This window comes from Vitis vinifera, chromosome 4 (genome assembly GCF_030704535.1).
Source record: "Vitis vinifera cultivar Pinot Noir 40024 chromosome 4, ASM3070453v1".
Lineage (NCBI taxonomy): Eukaryota > Viridiplantae > Streptophyta > Magnoliopsida > Vitales > Vitaceae > Vitis > Vitis vinifera.
Window position 1 is genome coordinate 2,409,713 of NC_081808.1, and position 22,937 is coordinate 2,432,649.

Sequence of the window (22,937 nt, forward strand, 5' to 3'; positions counted from 1 at the left end):
AAAGAAAAAAAAAAACCAAAATGGAAAATTTGTCCCTCTAAAAAAAAATATAAATTTAATTTAAAAATTTTTTAAAATAAAAAATAATGGTGACTAAATAATATTACCAAAAACATAATATTTACCATTAATTACTAATAATATATTAAGATTAAACCAAAATAAATAAAAAATCTTATTTAATATTATTCATACTTATTTTTCCTTTTTATACTTATTTTTTATGGTTGGTTTAACTAAATCATAAAAAAATAATATTTATTTAGTTATTATTAACTATTTATATTTTTTTTTGGAAGTAAGATTTTTTTTTAAATTATTATTATAATTGAGGAACCTTTTATGACCAAGTCTTTAGGATTATCCATGGAAACCCATGCCTCGAAGGTGGTCCATAAACTTCAAGGTAAACCATCCCATAATAACCAATACTAAGTAAATTTAAGATATAATAAGTACTAAGACCATACTTTCTAGTATTTACCTATATTAACAGGGCTACCGTGATAGTGGATTACTTGGAAGTAAGAATATAATATAAATTCATCAAAATCTAACCATTAAACTACTAGTATTTTAGTGATTTATTATATGAAAAAAAAAAACTTCACTTTCAACTATCTCATATTTAGTTATTTAAAAAAGGGAAAAAAAATCAAGGTATTGATTTGGTATCAATGGAAATCCTAATCTCCACTTTTGAAAGTATATAAAAAAATCTAGGTTTTTGAACGTAAGTATAAAAAATGAGTTAAGGTATAAATAAATGAGATCAAATTGTAAAACAATGAGACTTAAAAGGGGAACACCTCTTTCATTTAAAACATATCTATAACATAAATTATTGAATTCTTTAAAATATTTTTAAAGGGTTTTGCTACGAAATGATTAAATATATTGAAATTTTCTAATGACTTTTCTTTCTATTTTTAATTCCTTCGAAAATTTCCTTTAAATATTCTTGATAATTTTTTTATATATATAAAATCTAAAACTCTTTTTTAAGTGTTCTTAATTCTAAGGTTGTTTAATTCGATACATTTTCATAATTAATATTTAAAATTATTTAATTTGTTAATAATAATATAAAATATCATTAATTACCTTAATGATAACTATGATATAATATTTTCCTTGGATCCTCCCTTAGCAAAAGTCTTTGGCTAAGTTGTTCAACTTTTAAACACTCAACTATCAGCATCAAGACTTTGGCTCTGCTGTTGTTGAATCGCTATCAACAACGTCTACATGCCTTAAAACACTTGACTACTAACCAAACCTTGGGCCCATCAGATATATAGAAAGCTGGTAGTTTCCTCAGTTGACCCACCCAACTTTCCCACATGCGGCAAAGTTGGGTAGGTAAACTGAGGCATGAGGGAAAGTTGGGTGGGCTTGAGGCCACCCGCTTTCTATATTCAAGGGTTTTACTAGCACCCTTTTCCATAACTTTTTGAACAAGTTATGGGTGATGTTAATCCTTTCAACTAATTTTTCAGAAGAAAATGCTCTTAGGCCTTGTTTCACATTAAATTTCCATAATGGGTTTGGGTGTGATTAGGAGTAGAACACAAATGTAATTATATGTATTAACAGAGGACCTCAATCTATATTAAATCAGAGCTTAAATCTCATTAGATGCGCGTTTGATGTGAAATATTACATAACGTGAAATACAATACCCAAAATTCTGTAACTGAAAACAGGCTCGTTTTGTTTAGAAAACCCATATTGAAGAAATAGAGACAAACGAAGGGGAAACATTACAGAGGTCACCAAAAAGAAAGCATTTCTGCTCACATCTTTCATGGCCCCATTGTTAATGGTAATACATCAGCTGCTGGCCTGATGAATTATTGGGATATCCATCATACATAGCTTGGGTGCCACCAGAGCTCACACCCATGGAACCTGCAGCTAGACCATGATGTCCAGTCATCTGCATAAGAGCTTGGCCCGAGAGGCTGGATGCAGCAGCTTGGCTTAAGGCAAGCTGGCGCTGATAGGCCAACAACTCTGCTGGTGAGTAGCCTTGGTTAATGCCAGCAGTAGGAAGGATCTGATATGGTTGAGCTGGAGGAGGTAGGGGATTAGAAGCTGTACCGAGAGGCGTTGGCTTGCTACCCCATGAGCACTGCATGCATGCACAAAATGAAGAATGAGTTCTTCAAATGGGATCCACAACAGTTTTCTTTTCAATGAATGTTCTTTTCTAATGGAAAATATGTCACATTTATAATCTATATGACCAAGGATGAAGATCTATTATATTCATAATATAATTGATCTCTGGGAGTGTCTTGCTTCGGCATCACCAAGGATGAACCACATTGTTAAGAACTGGTCAAATAATAGCAAGAACCATTTTTATTTTCAACTGCTCAGATAAGCTCATCAATACATTTGAGTTTACAACTTGTAGATAGACAAGATGTGCATTGAATCTGAGATTCTCATGTTTCTCATGGATGCCAAATGTCAAGTTGATGAGATCTAAACCTATTCTATCCACATAGCATTGCAAACTAGAGCTTTATTGTAATTTTTTTCTTTAAAAGGAAATGATATTTTAATGAAAAGACTACCTATATCCAATCAATTTGGTATTTAGCATCCAAGATACAGGTAGACTGGTAAAATATGAGTTGCAATAAATGTTCTTTGAGAAGAGGAAATTATGAATGGGATATTGATTGGAGATTGAAACCTGTCCTCTGTGTAGCACCTATCCTATCCATATAGCACTGGGAACTAGAGCTAGAGTTTTGTCCCATTTTTTCTCATGAAAAGAATGGCCATTTTTATGAATCAACTACCTATATCCAGTCAATTTGATATTTAGCCTCCAAGACAATAGTGGACAATGGCGGATTGGCGAAGTAGTAGTGGCACAAACCCTTCTTTGAGAACGGAACTTATTAACAGTGTGAAACAGCAATTCTCACACCATGTGTGTGAGATATTCAGGCAAAGAGGAGTTGGAGTGGAGCTTCTCTATGAGTTTCATAAAACGTTATTTGACAGGTAAAATAGATTGGTCAGGTGAAAATAAATAAATAAAAGAATTCTCACACCATCGTTGTGTGTGAATATTGAGCAAGGTAAAAAAGAAAAAGGAATCCTGACACCACTTACGTGTATTAGTAATTCAGACAGTAGTTGAAGAAGAAGAATTGATGGGACGAAGAGGCAAACAAAAAAAAAATCTTTCACCATCTGTGTGCGTGTGTGAACATTTGGCAGAAGAAGAAGAATTGATGGCGAGAAAAGCAAATAAAAAAGAGTATCTTCCACCATTTGTGTTTGTGTGTGTGAACATTCAGTGGAAGAAGAAGAATAGATGAGAGGGAAAAAGGAAAAAGAAAAAGAAATTCTCATACCATTTATGTGAGTGATTATTCAGCAAGAAGAAGGTACCCCAACACATTTATAAAGGCAATACATAACAACAAATAAAAAGACTACACAGTCCAACAGGAAGCAATTGAACAAAAAAAACTAGCAGAATTTTTCTTACCTTCATGGATTTTCCACGAACTATCCTTCCATTCGCCATCTGAATGGCCAAGGCTGCTTCTTCATGGGTGTGGTACCTGACAAACCCAAAACCTTTATCCCTCTGGATGCGCACTTCCTCAATAACCCCAGCTCCAAGAGCATGAAACTGACAGTGAAGTTCAGCTTGAGTTACCTGAGCACAGAGATCAAAAGTTAAGGAAAATATAGACCTAACAACAGATAGGAATCCTGAAAATATGATGATTTCTGTGAGAAACTATAGCCACCAGTTTGGAAAACAGAAGCAGCAAAAGATATGGGAAGGAAAATAAGGAAATATGAAAAACATGGTAACCTAAGATAATTTAAAGCTGCCAGAGAAAACAAGCGGAAAAGTACGTTAGAATGAAGAACTTCACAAAGAAGACATTCAGGTAACAATTTTTGAGAAGCTTGTATTAGATGTTGTATATCCTTCCCTAAATTTAGCTTATTCTAACCATGTTAGCCTCAAAATTTCCCCCATGAGATGCTACAAAGGAAGTTTACAATAGGAAAGCTTGCAAAGAAATTTAACTACATAATTCAAGAACATGAGAAACTCAATTCTGAAAAGTTAAAAAATATTTCCAGTAGGAATATGCCACCTCTTTAGCATCTCAAAAAGTATTTGAGAGCCTTCCAAAATAATAGAAACAGGTTCACTATAATTTTAAATAAATGTCTAACTGGATTAGGAAATGGAATCTAAGAAGCAAAGTTCATATGTATAGAAAGAGCACAGGTTGACTAAGCAAAACAATACCAGATTAAAATCTTTTGATTCCTTTATTCTTCATTCTTCTAATTACCTCATGAGAAAGGTTGCCAACATAGACAGTAGTGTATGCTGGATTATTTTCAGGGGCCTCCTCATTTGTATTCTCTTGACTTCCATCTGTGAAATACAGAAAAAACAGGAAAAAGCAATCAGCACCCAAAACTTCCTGGCCAGTGTTGTGCATGGCATAACTTTTAGTTGGTGCAGACACTTTGGACCACAACTGGTGAAGACAAAAAAAGAAAGAGGTGAGACAGAGGTAGTGAGAGAGAGGGGTGCAGAGATCAAAGCCTGACTTCCTTCTAATTGGCCCTTTCCTACCTAAGTCCATCCTTTGGGAAGAAGCCAGGCCACCTCATTTTGGGACCTCGTGCTTGATAGGATCTCCAGAAGCTTGGATGGTTCAAGGAAAGACTTTCTATCCCTTGAAGTAGAATCACCCTAATCCAATATTGTTCAGCCAGTATCTCCACTTATTACCTGCTGGTATTCAAAACCCCAATGGTAGCTGCTTTTACGATTTGAGAGGAATCAACAAGATTTTCTTTCCTCAGATGTTAGAAAAGGGAGCAGAGATCATACTATAAATTGGAATCAATTTTGCAAGCCAACACAAATGAGAGCCTGAAAAGTGCTCAGGGCTTGAGGGGGCTTTCAGTAGGAATAGAGCATTCTTTGGTAAGTGGCTTTGGAGATCTCCTATAGAGAATGGCTTGGTGTGGCATTGTGTTATTACTACAAGTATCTATGGGGTGCGTACAAATGGATGAGATGCAAACACAATATATAGGTGGTTACATCCTAGAAAGCCATCTCCAAAGGCTTTTAAGATTTTTTTTTTTCATCAATTTGTTGATTTCTTGGTGAGAGAGAGTTTGAGAATTCATTTTCAGGAGGATCCTTGGTAGGCTAGTTAACCTCTTTGTATTCTCTATTCTGATCTTCATCACATTTTGAGGGGGAGAAATCTTCTTATATCTCATTTTTTTAGATTACTTGCAGCATTTCCTTTCCTGCAACATTGACTTCCGGAGTAATTTACCACATCAGGAAATTGATGGGTTATCTTCATTGTTTTTTTTTTTTTTTTGATAAATAAGTGTGTGTGTATTAAAAACAGGAAACGCCAAAACAGCGTCTCAAAGATACAGTAAGTATATACCGACCTCCAATAGGCTCACCTAAAAGGGAGAGGGAGAGAAACAAAAAACATCACCTGCCCTCACTTAGAACCAAGCCAATTAATAAAGCTAACAAGGGAAATAGGGTCTATATCTACATGCACCCTAGAGCTAGACCACAAATTATAAACAAAAGAATTTTCCATCTTTTGAACCAACAATTCCACATTATCAACCGCTATCATATTCATTTCCTTCTAAACTGTCCAAAAAATACATAATGGGGCCGTCATCCAAGACTTTTTACTTACCCACAAAAGGCCCATACCACCCAAGAAGCGCCTCCTTAACCGAAGAGGAGAGGACCTAGGAAACACCAAAAAGAGAAAAAAGCAGCTGCCAAGGAACCCCACGTCTTTGCACAATGAAGAAGAATGTGATCAACAGTTTTTTCTTCAACGTGGCAAAGGAAACATCTATTTGCCAAAGAGAACACCCTCCTCTTGACTTGATCCAAAGTAAGGGCTTCCCCCCAAGTTGCTTCCCACATGAAAAAAGCCACTTTAGGTGGTGCACAAGATCTCCAAATGATACTCCGTGGGAACAAAGTAGGATCTCCAAGCTCCAAAATAGAGTATAGGGATTTAACCGAAAATTCCCCACATCTCGAAGGTGTTCAAAGCATCCTATCTTCCTCATTCCTATGAACCCTCTTTGCTTGAATCTTCAACAAAAAGCATTCCACTCTTTCCACCTCTCAATCGTTCAACAGCCAAGAGAAACAAGGAGCCCACCCATCCCTTTCACCTTCGAAGTTCCAAACATCCGCCACCCACGCATCCTTAAAAGTGGCTAAGCCAAATAAGGAAAGGAAAGGAAAGTAACACAAAGTGGCTCATATCCACAGCACTTGGCCTTTCAGAATTTTTCTCTCTAACCATTTCCCACAGAAATGGATATTCTGCTACTCAAAAGATCCCACTCCTTTCTTATGATTTTCCAAAGGCCAACACCATACCTATCACCCACCTCCTAGGAACACCAATCCCATCATCCTCACCGAAATTTTGGATAATGACTTGCTTCCAAAGAGCCCCACTTTCATTGGCAAAGTGCCAGCTCCACTTGCAAAGAAGAGCTTTGTTCATCGCTAAAAGACACCTCACACCCAAGCCCCCTTTCCTTCTCTCTGAGCAGACTGATTTCCATCCAACTAAATGGAGTTTCTGCACAAGAGCCCCACCACCCCAAAGAAAATCCCTCTGAATTTTCTCCAGTCTCAATCTAACCTACCTTGGCATGGGTCACCTTCATTGTTGCTCACTTTTTTTAACTTGTTTACTTCTCTCCAGCATTTTCCCAATTAAAGAACTTTACTTTGGTTCCTTCAGATTCTCAGTCCTTCCATGATCTTTCAAACAATGATTCTCCAATTGCCTTTTGGCAATCTAATTCCATTTGGAAGTCTGAAGTTCCTCCTAAAACCAAGCTTGAGTGTGGTTAGTGGTTGATTTACGAATGACTTATCATAGATCAAGAGGCCCATATGACAACAATATATCATATCGGTTAACTACATCATGTATTTTTTTTTTCTTTCTTTTTTGATTTATCAATACATTAAAAATATTTCTTCATATTATCCTAGGCTTCATTGATTTGTCTTATGAAGTGTTCAAGGCTTATTGGCAAAAGAAAACAAGATGTGCATTTTTGCATGTTTATTTGCAATGCAAACAGACAAACTAGGTCCAAAATGCTTCAGTATGAATATCCTGGGTCCACCATGTTTCACACTCAATATAAGGGCTGTGTATAGTAAAATATACATATAAAGCTTGCGTATCAAAAAAAAAAAAAAAAAGTAAAAATGAAAATATTCAAAAAAATAAAAAGATTTTCTAGAGCACCACACCTGAAACAACTTGGCCCTTTTGAAATATGTTAGTCAACCAAGCTACCTACTAACTAGGCCCACCATCTACATCACCTAGGCATTTTGACAACATGGCCAACTAGTCAATTTTCTGAGCATACTCATCAATTGTTTTTCTGTAAAATCCAAACGCAATTGAATAATGCCTCTACTTTTTCAAATTGACTGGACTTAGTCCACATGGTATCTGTGGTTCTATAAACATGCAGATATCTCCATGTAAGTGGAAACCTAAACCTGGGGTAACAAAAGAATAGCAGCAACCTACGTTCAATTCCCTTGCCATCCTACATGATTTGTGGTCTGATGAGTAGAAGAGATTTACAATACCTGAAGATCCATTAGTAAGTACAACTGCGTTTTGATTTTCATTAACCTGCTTGTCCTCATTAAAGCCAGCACCTTTAGTTGCCCAGTTGCATCTTATTTGCCTATTCCCAAGCCATTTACCTACAAGATGGGTGTGAAACCAATCAGACGTTCCACAGAGATAGCTCCCAAACCACTCAAGACAGATAAAACTGAATGGAGATCAACAAGTTGTTAGATGCCCAACCACTCAAGTCATTGATGGCACTCTGTGCATCCTGCAAAACAATCAAATAAAGCACTTAATAAGATTTCTGGTTCTTCTCATCCTGAAGATACTCTAGACAGACTTGGATTTGGTTCTGATCTACTAAAGGCAAAAATTATTGTTTCTTAACCACAATAAAAATGAAAATCGAAAAAAAAAAAATTGAAGAATTTTTTTTTTTTGTGATTCCATGTTCTCCAATCAACCAAACAGAGCAAAATATTTAGAAAAGGACTTCAATGATGAAGTTTGAATTTCTGAGAAGGATTAGGTTTAAAATTGGAAATATTCTAAACTTCAACTATGTAAGCAATACCTGCTGATTACGGAAAGAAACAAAGCCATATCCTTTTGACCGTCCAGTTTTGTGATCCCACATGACCCTTGCATCTCTGGAAATGTTTTTAAAAAATGAACTTAAATAAATAAAATATGAATAAACAAACAGCATAAGTATCACACCAAAAAAGAGTTCCATACTGATACTCGATGCAGGGAAGGGGACAAGAAATGGAGCAATTTAATGTACAAGTTTATAAATCCACTCCTGTATCAGTATTGATATTGGCTGTTTTGTTTATTTATTTATTTTTATTAGAAACAACAAATTCATTGAAATGAACTAAAGTACAATGAAGGATGAGAAATCCTTCCAAATTTACATGACCTGATCAAAACAAAAAGGATAATATAACAGATCCTAACCATGACCTGACTGTCTAGACACTTTTTTGTACAAGTTGTTTGTAAAAGTTGGCCCACATTTTTTAAACTGAAAATATTGTAAATCAATCCACAAAAAAAAATGAGTGCAAACACACACACACACACAGAGTGACACAAAAGGAAGGATTTTGATGGATCAAAACGTTGTTAAGGAGTAATAAAAACTAAATTTTTCTCTGAAATAGAGAAGCAATTAGTAAACCAAGACAACAATAACATGAACATTGACTACAGTCACAACTCAAGAGGAGATATATGACATGGTACCTCTATCCTAGTAAGGATTCGCTCCAAATATGGATTACCAGGAAACCTCAAGAGATACAAGAAACTTACGAACAACTAGCAAAAACTGAGAAGCAGGCATATAAAGTTGCGTCAGTAACCTCTGGGCTCAAATCACCAACAAATATATTAAAGTGCCCTGATTATCATAAGATCATTAATGACCCATTAGAATATTAGAAGAAAATGCAGCTCAGAAGCAACAAAATTAGCAGGAAGCAGAAGAGCTATGAAAGCTCAGAGTAACCTGACGTGTCTTCCCTCTGGCCACTGGCATATGCCCAATTCACCTTAAGTGCTTGACCATAACTGCAAATTGAATAAATCAAAAACCATAAAAAACCACTACTTTAAGGCAGAGGCCTGAAGATCCTGATTGAATTATCAAAAACCACATAAGAGCTATCCGTCTTAATCTTGATCTTGATAAAGTTAATAAATTTCCCAAAGACTGAGGAATTGAAAAAGATGGATAATTCTAGACACCAATTTTAATTTAGGATGTTACTAGCAAAACTGTGATGCATCTTTTAGAATGAAGTATTACAAAAAAAATGCACACATGGCAAAGTGAAAATAGTCATATCACATGCCCAAAAAAAGACCACAGAATAGCCAAGCTTGATGCAAGATAGATGAATACTTACACTTGACGTCCATGCAATGTCATTATTGCAAGACTAGCAGATGCTCGATCAAGGTAGTCCACAAAACCATATGACGACTGCAAAAATAATGGAATAATCTAAGCATCAAAACCAAGCAAATTAAAGAAATAGCTAGCAAAAGCTTTGGTTGACTGGAAATGAATAAGGTAAGCATAAAAATTACAGTACACAAAAGTTTTCATGTTATCAATAATGAATATAGACACTAAAAGGCTCCTCAAGTTTCTGGTATGATTGGGAGGTCACGTCGGGTTTTCTTTTCCCTATTTTGGTGTAATAGGTTGACTTGGTTGAAGAGCAACCAAGACATTGCTCATAATCCAGTTTTAACATGACAAATTGAAAAATATTAGGTGGACCATCATTTTATCAGGGAGAGCCAAAAAATGATGTCCCAACCACTAGGGGCAGACAAGTAAAATTTTTCAAGTTATTCTAGGCAAGTTTAAGTTTTTGTTTTTTTTTTTTTTTTTTTTCTTTGATAGGTAAACAGGAAAATATATTAAAGGCACTTGCAAAATGGCACAATAAAGTACACACAAAGTATACAATTAGGCCAAGGAAAAGAAAAGGAAAACCAAACACCCACAACCCTAACAGAAATCCACCCCCAGAAGAGCCAGATAGACCCTAGCAGGAGAACCCACAATAGAAAAAGACCCCCTAACAAACAACAACATAAAATGCCCCAGGCACAAAAGCCGCTCTTGAGCCCATCTACAACTTGCATCCCTTAATCCCCATTTCTCCACTCCTTTCCCGTTACAATGAGCGGATAATTCTTATAATTGACCGTGCTCTCTAATTTTCATATCTCCCTCTCAAACCAGGATGAAGGAGGTTTCCTCTTATCCCCTAGATTCTTAACTCCACGACTTTTTCTTGCTTCCAAATTCTTGAGAAGAGAAATGATCTCCCTTTCAAAACCCACCACAAGCATCCCTACGAAGTTACCAAGCTTGACAAACTCGCTTGGAAGACTACCACGATCTTCTCCCTCCATAACACATCTGGAGTCCATGTCCAAAGGGGAAACCATTTCCTCATCTCTACCACCAACTCCTTCCTTGAGGCCCCTTCACAACACTCTTCAAAAGCTCCAGTAAGCTGCCATCATGAAGCATCAGCCTAAGAGGCCAACAACTACGGCTTAGAGGTCTTTAAGGGCTGAGAATAGCCTTTTATTTCCAGCCAAAGAGATTTGGGGTTTGTATGCCCCTCTTAGAACTCTTTTTTTTTTTGCTTGGGAAGCAGTTTGGGGAAAAATTTTAACAGTAGACATATTAATGAAGAGGGGTTGGTCCATGATTAACAGGTGCAACCTTTGTAAAGACAATGAGGAATCGGCGGGCCACATTCTGATTCATTGTGGCAGGACAAGGGAGTTATGGACTTTGCTACTATCTTCTTTTGGACTGGTGTGGGTGTTCCCAGCCTCAAAGAGAAATCTGCTTCTGTAATGGAAAGTTAAGGGGCTAGGGAAGAAGAGGAGAGCAGTTTGGAGATTGGCGCCTATTTGTCCTTTTTGGTGTATCTGGGGAGAGCAAAATCGAAGAACATTCTAAGAAGAAGAGATGTCAGACCCTGCTTGAGGAACCTCTTTTTTTAGACTCTTCTAGAGTGGTCTCAACAGTTTTTGGATTTAGACTCTCCCTATTTTCTGAATTTTTGGGTGATTGGCATGATGGCTAGCTTTTTACCTCTCTAGTTTTTTTCTTTCTTTTTGCAGTCTTGTTTTTGGCTTTCTTTGTACACTGCCTATATACGTAGGGTGTGCCCCCTATTTTGGCGTTTTATCAATTCAATTTGTCTTCATCTACCAAAAAAAATAAAAATGGTAGAGGAAGCGGATGCCTAATCGCCTCCGCCACAAGTGCTTCATCGGTGATCGCAATGCGAGAGCTCACCATCACTGACCCTAGAAAGAACTCTCACCTCTCAACCCCGACTCCTTTGCAACTCCCTCGACCATACGCTAAAGACCTAGCGAGAACCCCACTCCCTTTGTGAAGCCCTAACAAGTCCTTTGCTTTCTCAAAATTAACCTTAAATGTTGGCCCTCCCTTCTTATTGACTTTCCTTGGGCTTGGCCCAAACTTAAATCACGCCCCACTTCAAGAGTTATAGCCAAGGGGGCCTCATCAACACACAAAAATCTCGAGCCTGGCCTAAAGCCTCCACATTGAAACCTGAAACCATAAGAGCCTTAGAACTACTAGGTTCCTGGTCCTTAGAAGAAAACAGCCCTCCAATGACATGGACCTCACCCAATACCTGGCAGCCCAAGGCCTAGGTTTCAAACTTAGCCCAAACGTCCTCAACTTGAAGGTTGGACTTGTCCAAACAAACCCTTCCATCACCAGTTGTACTCCTCATGCTTCTACCTTGGGAACCCAACCCCCTACCAATAGTTGCACCATAGCAGTTTGCAACCTCAATTACCATATCTCTCCTGTTAAAGAACAACACCTCAACGCTTGCAAACTGCAAGGGCTGCACACCAATTCCTATCCCTTTGTCGGCACGAGTAGAACCCTCCACATCTCTTGCAACGAACTAGACAAGACACTCCCATCAAATTTTACCAAGATCCTTAACCTATTGTAAATTAGACAAAAGAGCTATATCTTCAACCACAACAACAAAACCACTATAACAATCTCCTAATTTCTTATACACCCCTCCGACTTCACAAATGAAAAAGGAGACCCAAAACCCTTACCCACACTTCCTTAGCAAACCCCCCTAGTCACAAACAACCAACCTCGGGTGTCCATTTTACCATATGCAAAACTCTCTCTCTAAGCCTTCTTGAACCTCTTGCAACCATCTTTGCCTCAGAGCTAACATCAAAATCAAATAAAAGCAAAGCTCCCCCAAAGCCCCCCCTCCCCCCTCTTTTGCAAAAACCACAAATTAGTCCCTAGTTTTTCCATCAAAGTTAACCCTAGTAACAGGTCTAAGACCTTTCCAAACCACCTGACCAAGCATCGACTTAAATGCTCCTCCCTAATTTGCACGTCGCTCTCCCTAGGCTGAAGCCAAACTGCTTCTCCTATCACACCCAAATCTTTCTTGACCAGATTTGCAACAGTCCCATCTTCTGTCAACTCCTTTGATGTACTCCTTACCTTTGCAGGGTAGACCATTTTCCTAACTTCCATTGAGGAGACGACTCCTAGATGATGAAGCTTCTCCGCCAATACCCCTTGTAGACCCTTCCCTTAGGGAAAGATCAACAAAAATCTCTTCATCACTTCAGCCACAACAAAGCAAAATAAAAGCCTCCCTGACTTATTCGAACATCATTCCAACTTGAACTTCCTCCCACCCTCCTCCCGTCCTTTGCTCCACCTCACCAAATCTTCATCTCTATAGCAAGCTTCCACCCCTTCCAACAAGCAATGTAAGCTCAGATCCCCATACCTAATCCAGGCAGAAAAGCCTCAGCCTCTTTCCTTAATAACACCTCTCAGCTTTTCCCCTACCACCTCTACAGAAAGATCAAAAGACTTAAGAGTCCATTGCGAACCAGCACCTCCCTCCTCTCACAGCCATGAGAACACTACATGGCTAATTGGCCCTTGGATGATTACATTCTTTCTTTATGTTAAATTCATTTGGATGACTAAACTCTTCTTTTTGTTTATTCTATGCAAGTTGAGCATGTCAGATATCTATGAACCACCTGTTAGAATCAGCCCTAGAAAGTAAGACTTTTGAAACAAATAAATGTTATTAACTATATCAATATAATTTATTTTTGAAAATTTTTTATGAATGTTGAATTTATTTGAGCATTGTCTTTATAAGCATTCTACCTAATCAATTACATTGAACTTGGTTTGGGTATATGAGGGTATATAAAAGACACAAACCATAGGATTCTTGTAACTCGATAAGCTGTTCACGATAATTTAGACGATTCAATAAAGGTCGTAGTGCATCACCTACCATATAGTGTAATGACTTATCTTGGTGATTAGAATTTATTAATAATTATTATTCAATACAATCATTTTTTATGAGTAAATATTCAATGCATTCATAAATCATTGTATTTTGAAAATCATACCTTGATTTGAAGAAAAAGACTTGCTTTGGTTAGATGCTTTAATCACCAAGGATATTCCTCCTTAATGATATTAATAATACATGTTCATACACTCTAAATCCAACACTCTCATAGGGGAAGTATCGGATGAATACGGTGTTTATGATTAATATCATCTTCCTATTTATCTATGAAGTAACTTGTACTTCTGCCAACACAAATGACTAATTTAATAATAATGAGAGAGAGAAACAAACTCTAATCTGTCTAATCTTTTACTCTTTCCTTTTTCTTCTCTATTTGTTCTTACTATCTCCTAGTCTATCAACTCAAGGGGCTAGAGAAGCATTAGCACACAAAAAAATATGTCAAGCTCACCCCAGAAGAATAATAAATTGCAAGAAAAAGATAATAATAAAGGAGAACAAACCATCTCCAACCACATTGAGCTCTAGAAACATGAATGTGCATAAATGGGCAACATACTAAGCAAAACGGTGTGCATTATTCTTCTTCAATCGATTCTTGCCAGAAAGAGATCCAGGGTTTGATAAGGTGATTTTGGAATTTCAAAGGGAGGTTGATCTAAATGCAGTTCTAATAGCTAATAAATCTATAAACTCTAAACTTCTGAGCTCAAGTGTAACTTGGATATAAAAAAAATAAAAAATAAATAAAAAATCTTATAATCATCTAAATAGAGAATTTTTGTTATAAGTTATGGACAAGATGAGATTTGGTTAGAGGTAGTTCAATTGGATAAAATTCTATATTTCCACAATTAGATTATCTATGATGATTAATGGAATGCTGATAGGACTTCTTGAAAATTCAAGAGGAAACAAGAAGAACCATTCTCTCCCTATCTTATAGGTTGGTGATAGTGGCCTTGAGTTGCTTTGTAGCTTCAAGAAATGGAGGGGGTATTTTATTTCTAGGATTCAGGTCGGGGGTTTAGAGATTTCATATGTGGTATTTATTGATTACACCCTCTTATTTTGTGAGCCAAACAATAACGACTCATTGTATATTGGGTGGATCCTCCTTTGTTTTGAGGCTGTTTTTAAATTGAAAATTAAGATGGAGTAAAGTAAGCTAATCTTAGTTGGAGAAGTAGAGGATCTAGAAGGTCTAGTGTCTATCCTTGGTACTAGGGCAGGTAAGCCACCACCAAATTTTCTAGGATTGCCTTTAAACACCCTCTTTCAGGTCAAAGTAGATTAGCACTCTGTTTAGATATGGTGCAAGAGGAGGCTTACCTCTTGGAAAATGTAATAATTTTTTAAGGGAGGCAAAGTCATGCATTCAAAGAGCACTCTATCCAAATTGAAAATCTATTTTATATCATCCTTGGGATGTCAAGTTTGTAACACGTTTGAAAAGATTTAGTGAGCTTAGTTGTAGTGGAATGGGGGTTCAAAAAGGAAAAATTAATTTAGTTAATTAAGCAATTGGTGTTCCGAAAAGATAAATGTGGTTTGGATATGAGAAGAATGTTCATGTATGATGTAACCTATGGTCTTGGGTTAGGGTGTCTATAGATTTGAGCCCTTTTTCGCTTGTAAGCTTCATTGATTGGTTAGGCTCTAAGTAAGGGCAGGTGATGTTTTTTGTTTCTATCCCTCCCTCTCTGGTTTAAGACTTTTGGCTTCTTTTGAATACTTCCTATATACTCTTGAGGGCACTGTTTTTGGTGTCCCCTCTTTTCTTTATATACAACTTTTCCTTATCTATCAAAAAATATATATATATAAGAGAAGAATGTTCATTCTAAGCAAGACCTCACTGGTGATGGGTGTATATATGTGTAGTTGATTGTGTTAATTTGTAGAAGAGGGTCACTATAGGAAAGTTTGTGGAGAAAGTTGGTTGTTGGTGGTTGACGGTTAGTGTTCCAAGGCTGGCAAAGAGGCATTTGAGACAGGTTTGTAGAAAGCTATCAGAAGAGGTTACAATGACTTCCAATCTCATAATTGCATCTTGGTAGCCAGTAAGTAATGAGATTAAACAAAGTTCTAGTTTGGTGTTTGATGTAGCTCCATGAATCCTATTTCCATTTCAGCTCTATCTAGAGCCATTAGCCATATCCGCTATAATGAAATAAACTTTTAAAAGATGTTAAGGAATGAACAAACATTAGTACTACAATAAAGTGCATTAATAAACTAAAGATCAAGTGATGTGATAACCAAGCCAACAATACTATACAAAAAAAGCAAAGCTGATTACTGTATCAAACCTTATCCTTTCTAATGAGTTTGCATCCAGCAAGAGGACCAGCACTTTGGAAAACTTCTGCAAGAAGTTTCTCAGTGACATTTACATGAATATTACCTACATAACTGAAATAATCATGCTATAAGATTAGCACACATGTAAACAAAAAATGAAACACATCTTCAAGATAACGCACATGATACCATTTCACACTTCCAACCATGCATGTTATTTTGGTGACTTGATGGCCAAGATGATGAAAAAAAGAAGTTAATACTTGCGTCAGTAAAAGAATAAAATAAAAATCAATCGTGTTCCAGTAACAAATTTCCAAACTGAAAGTCTTCTCAAGTGAAAAATGCATGCAACTACCAGTTCACAACACATAACTGCCAAAATTAAATTAAAAAGGATACGTATCCCAAAACATTTTAAAAGAAACGTGGAAAAGGGACCCTTAACACTCACACACTGCGGCATGACGATGAATCAAAGCCAGGAGGCAGGTTGCCGCTTGGAACAGGCTCCATCTGCAAAATATAGAAGCAAAAGGAAAGAATAAGCAACTAAAGCCTAGCAAAAGTGGGTCTTTCCAGAAACTGTAAAGGAGATCTTATTTAGCTGGAGAGGTTCTTTTGTGGGGAAAAAAAGGAAAAAGATTTGGAAGTCCATCCCGTTATGTATATTTTGGACGGTTTGAAAAGAAAGGAATAGATTAGCCTTTAAGGGGGGTGTGCTACATATTCAGAAGCTAAAGAATTTTTTTGTTTGTAATTTGTGGGGTTGGTCTAGATTGGATATTGGAGATGACTCCCTCTCCCTTCTAGGATTTCTAGAGTGGCTAGCATCCACTTGGGGGGGTGAGGTCTTCTTGGTCTCTTTTGTTTTTTGTTGAGAGGCTATAGCTGCCTTGTATATCTCCTGTATGTTGTGTGGCTATTGGCCTCTTTTTTAATACATATTTGGTTTACGTATCAAAAAAAAAAAAAAAAAAGCCTAGCAAAAGTAAAGGGGATATTGGGGAACATGTGGATTCTTGGGTATGAATTTGGAACAATAATGAGGAAAAGAGAAAACAGTATAGTACAGGTGGGATAATGATTTTGAATATCACTAACAGTCTTTATGTAAGCGAGGACATTTGTAGAAGCCTTAAATGCATATTTGGGATTTTAAAACTTCATTAAGAGTCTCCACTGCTTGCTGCACTGTGTTTTACAAGAAGCATGGGGCAACTTGCTTCAGGCAAATGCAAGTTTTGAGGGGCAACAACTTTTCCACAATGCATCTAATGAGTCAAAATGGTGTTTTCCATTTAAAGCAAATTTTGGCTCCTCAAAAGCTATTCCAAACAGGCTCAAGTAGGCATCATATACAGACATGCACATATATACACACATATACAAATACATATAAACATGTATATACATACATGTACACATGCTTATGCATACATATATGGTGGTATACATCGAAACCAGAGGATACTTCATGACAAGGCAAACACCATAGGATCAAAAAAGAGATGTGGGCTCAAGATGTGTTCTTTAACCGATTAAATAACCAAGGCCCCAAAATCATGTGCCTGCAATGAAGAGGTAAAAAGGAAGAAAAAAGAATGGACACAATGTTTAAGCCATAGTTATGCAAAAAGAAATATTGGACCATAGTTGAAAATTTTAGAAAAAAGTACACATATTTCCTGCTACTTCAGAACATATATGGTGAAATAGAAGCCTATCAAAAAGATATATCTGGTCAAATAAAAGGAATGAAGTTCATGTCCAAATTATTTCGTTTTCTTTTTCCCCTGATTTCTTTTAATGGGTTTTGAATGTTTAGTCTCATTAATGAAGATCACGCATACAAGGCTTGAAGCAGAGAGACCTTAAAAAAATTATAAATAAAAAACTGAAAAACATGATAACCAAAAATTCCATGGGAAAAAGTATCTAAAAGTCATCTTAATGATAGTCCTAACAGTCAAATATTTATCTGTCTCTTGTGCCATATGTTCCTGCAGACTGCCAATGAAAAGTAATTTCAAAAGAGCATGGCTTTATTCAGCAAGCTTTTTAGTCAATGAATTTTAAATATGAGAACTTTTACCTGGGAACCCTTACCATTTTTAAAATTTTATATTCATTTAAAATCTGTTCTTTTGTCTTCTTAGACAAAACACGCCTCATTCTTTTGTATTCATTGACATCAGCTGGAAACAACACATAGTATGGAGTAACAAGCAATAAATGATCAAAATTGATGAAAACTTGAATTGGGAGATGGAGAGTTGAGAATGCAAACATTTTTTTTTCTCAATGGGTAAATAGAATAATATATTAAAAAGCACTAGCAAAAGGCACAATCAAATACACACGAAGTATACAAAAAAGACCTAAATGCTAGCAAGAGAAAAAGGGCAAAGCAAAAACAAACCACCCAACAGCAACCAACCCCAACATCCTAGAAACCTAGGTAAAAGCCTAGGATGGACTAGAAGCCACTCGAGAGCCCTTCTGTAACCAAACACCAACTACCAAGCTGTGAATGAAGGAAATGACCTCATAACGAAAGAACTGTAACCCCATTGCTCCCCTCTTTCGCCCTAACTGAGAGAGGAGAACAATTGTAATTCACCAAACAGTCAAGCTTTCAGATTTCCCTCACCAGGCGAGTAAGCGAAAATTTTCTACTTCCCTTTGAGACTTCAACTCCATGCCCTTTTCTTGATTCCATTTTCCTCAAAAGGGAATTAATTTCCTTTTCAAACCCCACCACAAGCAACCCCAAAAAACTGCTGAGCTCTACAAACTTACCAGAAAAGCTAAGGTCCTCCCTCTTCAACAAGCAACAGGCCTCCAAGGCTTTGTTGACGTCTAGACCCTCATCCCTACCCACCAACACCTTACCTGAAGACACTTTTCTTCACTTCTCAATTCTCATAAGATCCAACAACCTTCCATCTTGGAGCAACATTCAGAGCGGCTAAGAGCCAGAAGAAAGAGTCCCCACGGGAGGTGTGGCCTTTGCCTTACCTGCTGACCCATTAATGACAGCAGGAGGCCCAGCCAAAGATGAAGAGTCGAAACAGTGAGCCTAGCTTCGAAGCCTATCATTTCAGCCAAAAGGGCTTCGTTCACCCTCAAAACCCACCTTGCCAGCCCCTGTTTCACCACCTTTAGGAGAGGATCGCCAAAAAGCTCTAATGAGGAAGCAATGTAGCCATCGAAAGGGTTCCTCTGAACCCTTGGGAACTAATAACCAGGGTTTCAAGAGACATGGGTCAAGTTTCAAGTGGCCCAGACTTATGAAGCCCAAACTGGCTTCTGTTGCACAAACCTAACAAGGGGGGTTTGGACCAGCCTAAGAAGAAGGCGGCTTACCAACTTTCACTTCAATTAAAGCCCTCCAGCTGAGCGACCCATAAGGGGGCCCAAAAAATGCCCCACCCAAACCGCTGACTAACTTTGACTGCGCACAGTCCTCCAAAACTTGTGTACTGCGACCAGGCACGGCCCCCAAAGCCAACTGCACAAATGCTTCTGCCTGCAAGTCCACTGCATCACGCCTCCCTTCTTTCCCCTCCACTCTCCCAGCCACGCATGAACATCCCTCCCTGTTATCCCTACCATCTGGGCTTCTGCAACTCCTCTTAGAAACCGACTTTAAAAACAATGGCAGAAATTCCCACCACAAGTGAATGGCAAAGACAACGTCTCAGTCCACAACCATTAGCAGATTAGGCACTTTTTTCCCACTAGATTTAATGAGTAACCCAGCCCATTTCAGGTGATACCTCTCCTTTGTCTCCATATCCACCAACACAAAACCTCCACAGGCATTGCCCCACCCTTTTAAGAACTCTTTCCCCCACAGATGCACCAGTAGACCCAAAACACTCACCCACACTTCACCGATGCAGGCACCTTCTCCAAAGCATCCAGCATTCGACTCCCACCAGTCCAGTTGCAAACTTCTTCCCTCAAACAAGCTAGACCCTCCAATCAAAACTCTTTCAGCCTCAAAAACAAATTCAAACTAAAAAATAATGAGATTGTCTCCCAAAAAAGACAGCTTCAAATCCCCTTTCAAACCCCAAGATTGGCGAGCCCACAAATTCAGCACGTCCAGAGCTAGCAATCGGTCAGAAGAACCATCCCACCTCCCCACCAAACACTTCATGAGGAACCCCAAATTACTTAAAACCTCCTAACTCACTTTCTATCCACACATCATTGCCTAACTCCCTCTTATCTCTATTCAACACCTCTGCAAAGGTTGTCACCTCTCTTTTCCTCTCAACACCTAACCAGCTCCTTTGACTCCTCCAAAGGCCTAGACACAGGGACTACCCCAACACTTCTAAGACTTGTAGCAAGAATCTTCCAACCCCCTTGAGGAGCCTTTCCTTATGGGAAAACTAAAGAAAACCTTTTTTCCTCTACGCACGCAACCGAGCACAACAAAAACCTTCCAGCTTTGTTGTAGTGCAACTCCAACTTGTAGCCCCTTCCCCCTTCATTCCACAACCTTTTGAAAGGCTTCCTGAACTTCCCTTCCTAGCAATCTTCCACCCCCCCAAGGAGCCAAGAAAGACCCCTCTCCCCAAATTTGATCCAGGAGGAAAACCCCCGTCTCCTTTCTACAATCTTCCCCACCAACTACATTTAACTGACTCCAAAAAGATTTCAAAGGACTTTGATTCAACATTAAAAAACAACTCCTTCCGACAAGAGACCCCTTCTTCAACCTTGCTTCTTCCATGGTCACATCATTGGACTATAGTCAAGGGAGAGCTTCCTAAAGAGGTTAGAGTGAGAATGCAAACATACTTTATACAACCACAAATATCTATTTCTGATTCTTTTTTTCTGCTCCACATCCTTGAAGCAATTCCAACTGAAGAAAAATGTGATTGCCACCATTTTCTAATAATAAAAAATTAAAGTAGAGCAATAAACACATGACATGATCTTACTAATCTGGTCTGACTTCATCAAGCATAGAGTACCAACCAAACCAAGGAAACGGAATTGGGGCTTTCATTTCCAAATTCAAGGGTCCAATTCCATGCAGCCAAAGCTATAATGCAACAAAAGAAAAGAAAAAAAAAACAAAACAAAACAGAACAAACACACAAGCCAACCCATCAATTTTACGGGCATGTTTGGAACACTGGAAAAGGGAATGGAAATGGGAAATTAATTCCATTTTGCATTCATTATCACTTTTGGATTACTTATTAGAAATGGAAACAGGAAAAAGAGATCATTATCATGGAAACCAAAACTCACTCTTGTAGGAAGTTTGATTCCCTCCTTCCACATGGTATTGTGATTCACCTCCACTCATAATCCTACACCCATTCCTATTCCTGTGTGCCAAACACACCTTAAATGCATTTTAAAAATTGGATATCTCTGCATTTTGTCAAGTTTACAACTCAATAATTTCTTTTAAAACATGAACACGGGCTATTTCAACCCAAATTGAAGCCGTCCAACCCTATACATTCAAGAATATTGACATTATACCAAAAACAGTTAGCTATTTCTTACAAAACAAAATTTAGTTATATATAAAGCTTCATATAACTCTCTTGTCAAATTGAACCAGTGATTCTTTCATGGTTATCGATTAGTATCCACATAGAGGGAGAAGAGTATGTTACTTGAGACATGGCAGCCGCAGCGAGTACACCCGGGTGGTACATATGCTGCTGCTGAAGCAATGCTTGCTGCATTAGGGTTTGTTGTTGTTGCTGCTGCTGCTTAAACCTCTGCTGCATAGCCTAGGGATCCCAATAGATCAGACAACCTGAAAAATTGATCCCCTGTTTGGTTAACAAGAAATATGGGACAACAAAAATAAATAAAAATTTGAAATGTCAATAGAATATCATACCCCACCCACGAGAGATTTCCCAAACACGGAAAATCTAAGACCTGAAAGTTTCAATTATTATCTTCTCCCACAATTTCACAGCACCCAAACGGAACATTAAAAAGAGAGAAAACAAGGAAATGAAGCCAATTTTGTGAACGAAACCACAATCCGAGAAGGACCCATTTGGCTGCTGAGAAAAATTGGGAAAAGGGGGAGAGAAACCATACCCATGGATCTCAAAATTGCGGATTACTCACACCCCAAAAGAAAAACCAAAAATAGAAAACTAGACCCAACTGAGGCAAAGAAGAAAACAAGATCTAACAATCAAAATACAAAACAGAAAAGATCACAAAAACAAAAACAAAAACCAAAAAAGAGGAAAATAGAAAACCTGAGTTGAGAGAGAGATGATGGGTGGAATTGGATTGAATTTCGTGTACCTGTATTTTCGATTTTTGTTGTGTCGGAGAGAGAGACCCAATCCGAGAATAGACTAATATGAGTATTTATGAAAGGAAAGGAAAATTTTTTATTGCTATATACCATAGTCTACACCAAGTGGTTACATCACCTTAGCTTTAAAAATAATTCAAAGTTAGGCTTAAAATTAATTAGGGTTTGTTCATGATACCCAATACTAATTTTCCTTATCATATTGAAAAAGGTAAAAGGTGCCACGTATACATATACATACACATATGGGTCCCACCTTAATCCTATCACTTTTATGATTGATACCTTGATTATAATCTCATATCTTTATAACTTCATTTAATCATCCAAATTTTGTCCTCCAATTGAGTTGTTCATACTATTGATTTTTTTATTTAATTAAATTTTATTTTATATGGAGGATAAGAAATTTATTTTATTTTTTTAAAATATGAATTTATCAAATTGTTTTTCTCTCATTTACCTACACAAGATAGAATATATCTTAAAATTATAATTTTTTTTATATATGATTTATTTTTTATAATAAATATTTATGGTTATCTTATATATTTACGATATTTTAAATGTATATGTTTTATTATTTAAAATTAATGAAAATAAATATGAATTAAAATCAATGAGGATAAATATTAACTAAAATTAATAAGGATAAATATGTATGATGATTTCAAATTAATTTTAAATTAATTT

General features: G+C 37.2%; 1 protein-coding gene across 4 annotated transcripts; it reads right to left on the reverse strand.

Moving 5' to 3' along the window:
* Nucleotides 1-1,608: 1,608 nt before the first annotated feature.
* LOC100245579 (RNA-binding protein 208) lies at nt 1,609-22,536 on the reverse strand. 4 transcript variants are annotated; one of them, XM_002283290.5, is made up of 13 exons: nt 22,232-22,536; nt 21,574-21,719; nt 16,371-16,432; nt 15,925-16,027; nt 9,611-9,687; nt 9,211-9,272; nt 9,015-9,102; nt 8,269-8,344; nt 7,932-7,962; nt 7,706-7,825; nt 4,350-4,435; nt 3,518-3,691; nt 1,609-2,134 (listed from the first exon to the last, which is right to left on the reverse strand). In XM_002283290.5, the coding sequence occupies exons 2-13, from the start codon at nt 21,688-21,690 to the stop codon at nt 1,820-1,822; spliced, it is 1,311 nt and encodes a 436-aa protein (XP_002283326.1). In that variant the 5' UTR covers nt 21,691-21,719; nt 22,232-22,536; the 3' UTR covers nt 1,609-1,819. The 4 variants fall into 4 exon arrangements, with proteins under 4 accessions (XP_002283326.1, XP_010648457.1, XP_010648458.1 ...); XM_010650155.3 differs by having other exon boundaries at nt 22,183-22,443; XM_010650156.3 differs by lacking the exon at nt 22,232-22,536 and adding an exon at nt 21,807-22,189.
* Nucleotides 22,537-22,937: the final 401 nt, after the last annotated feature.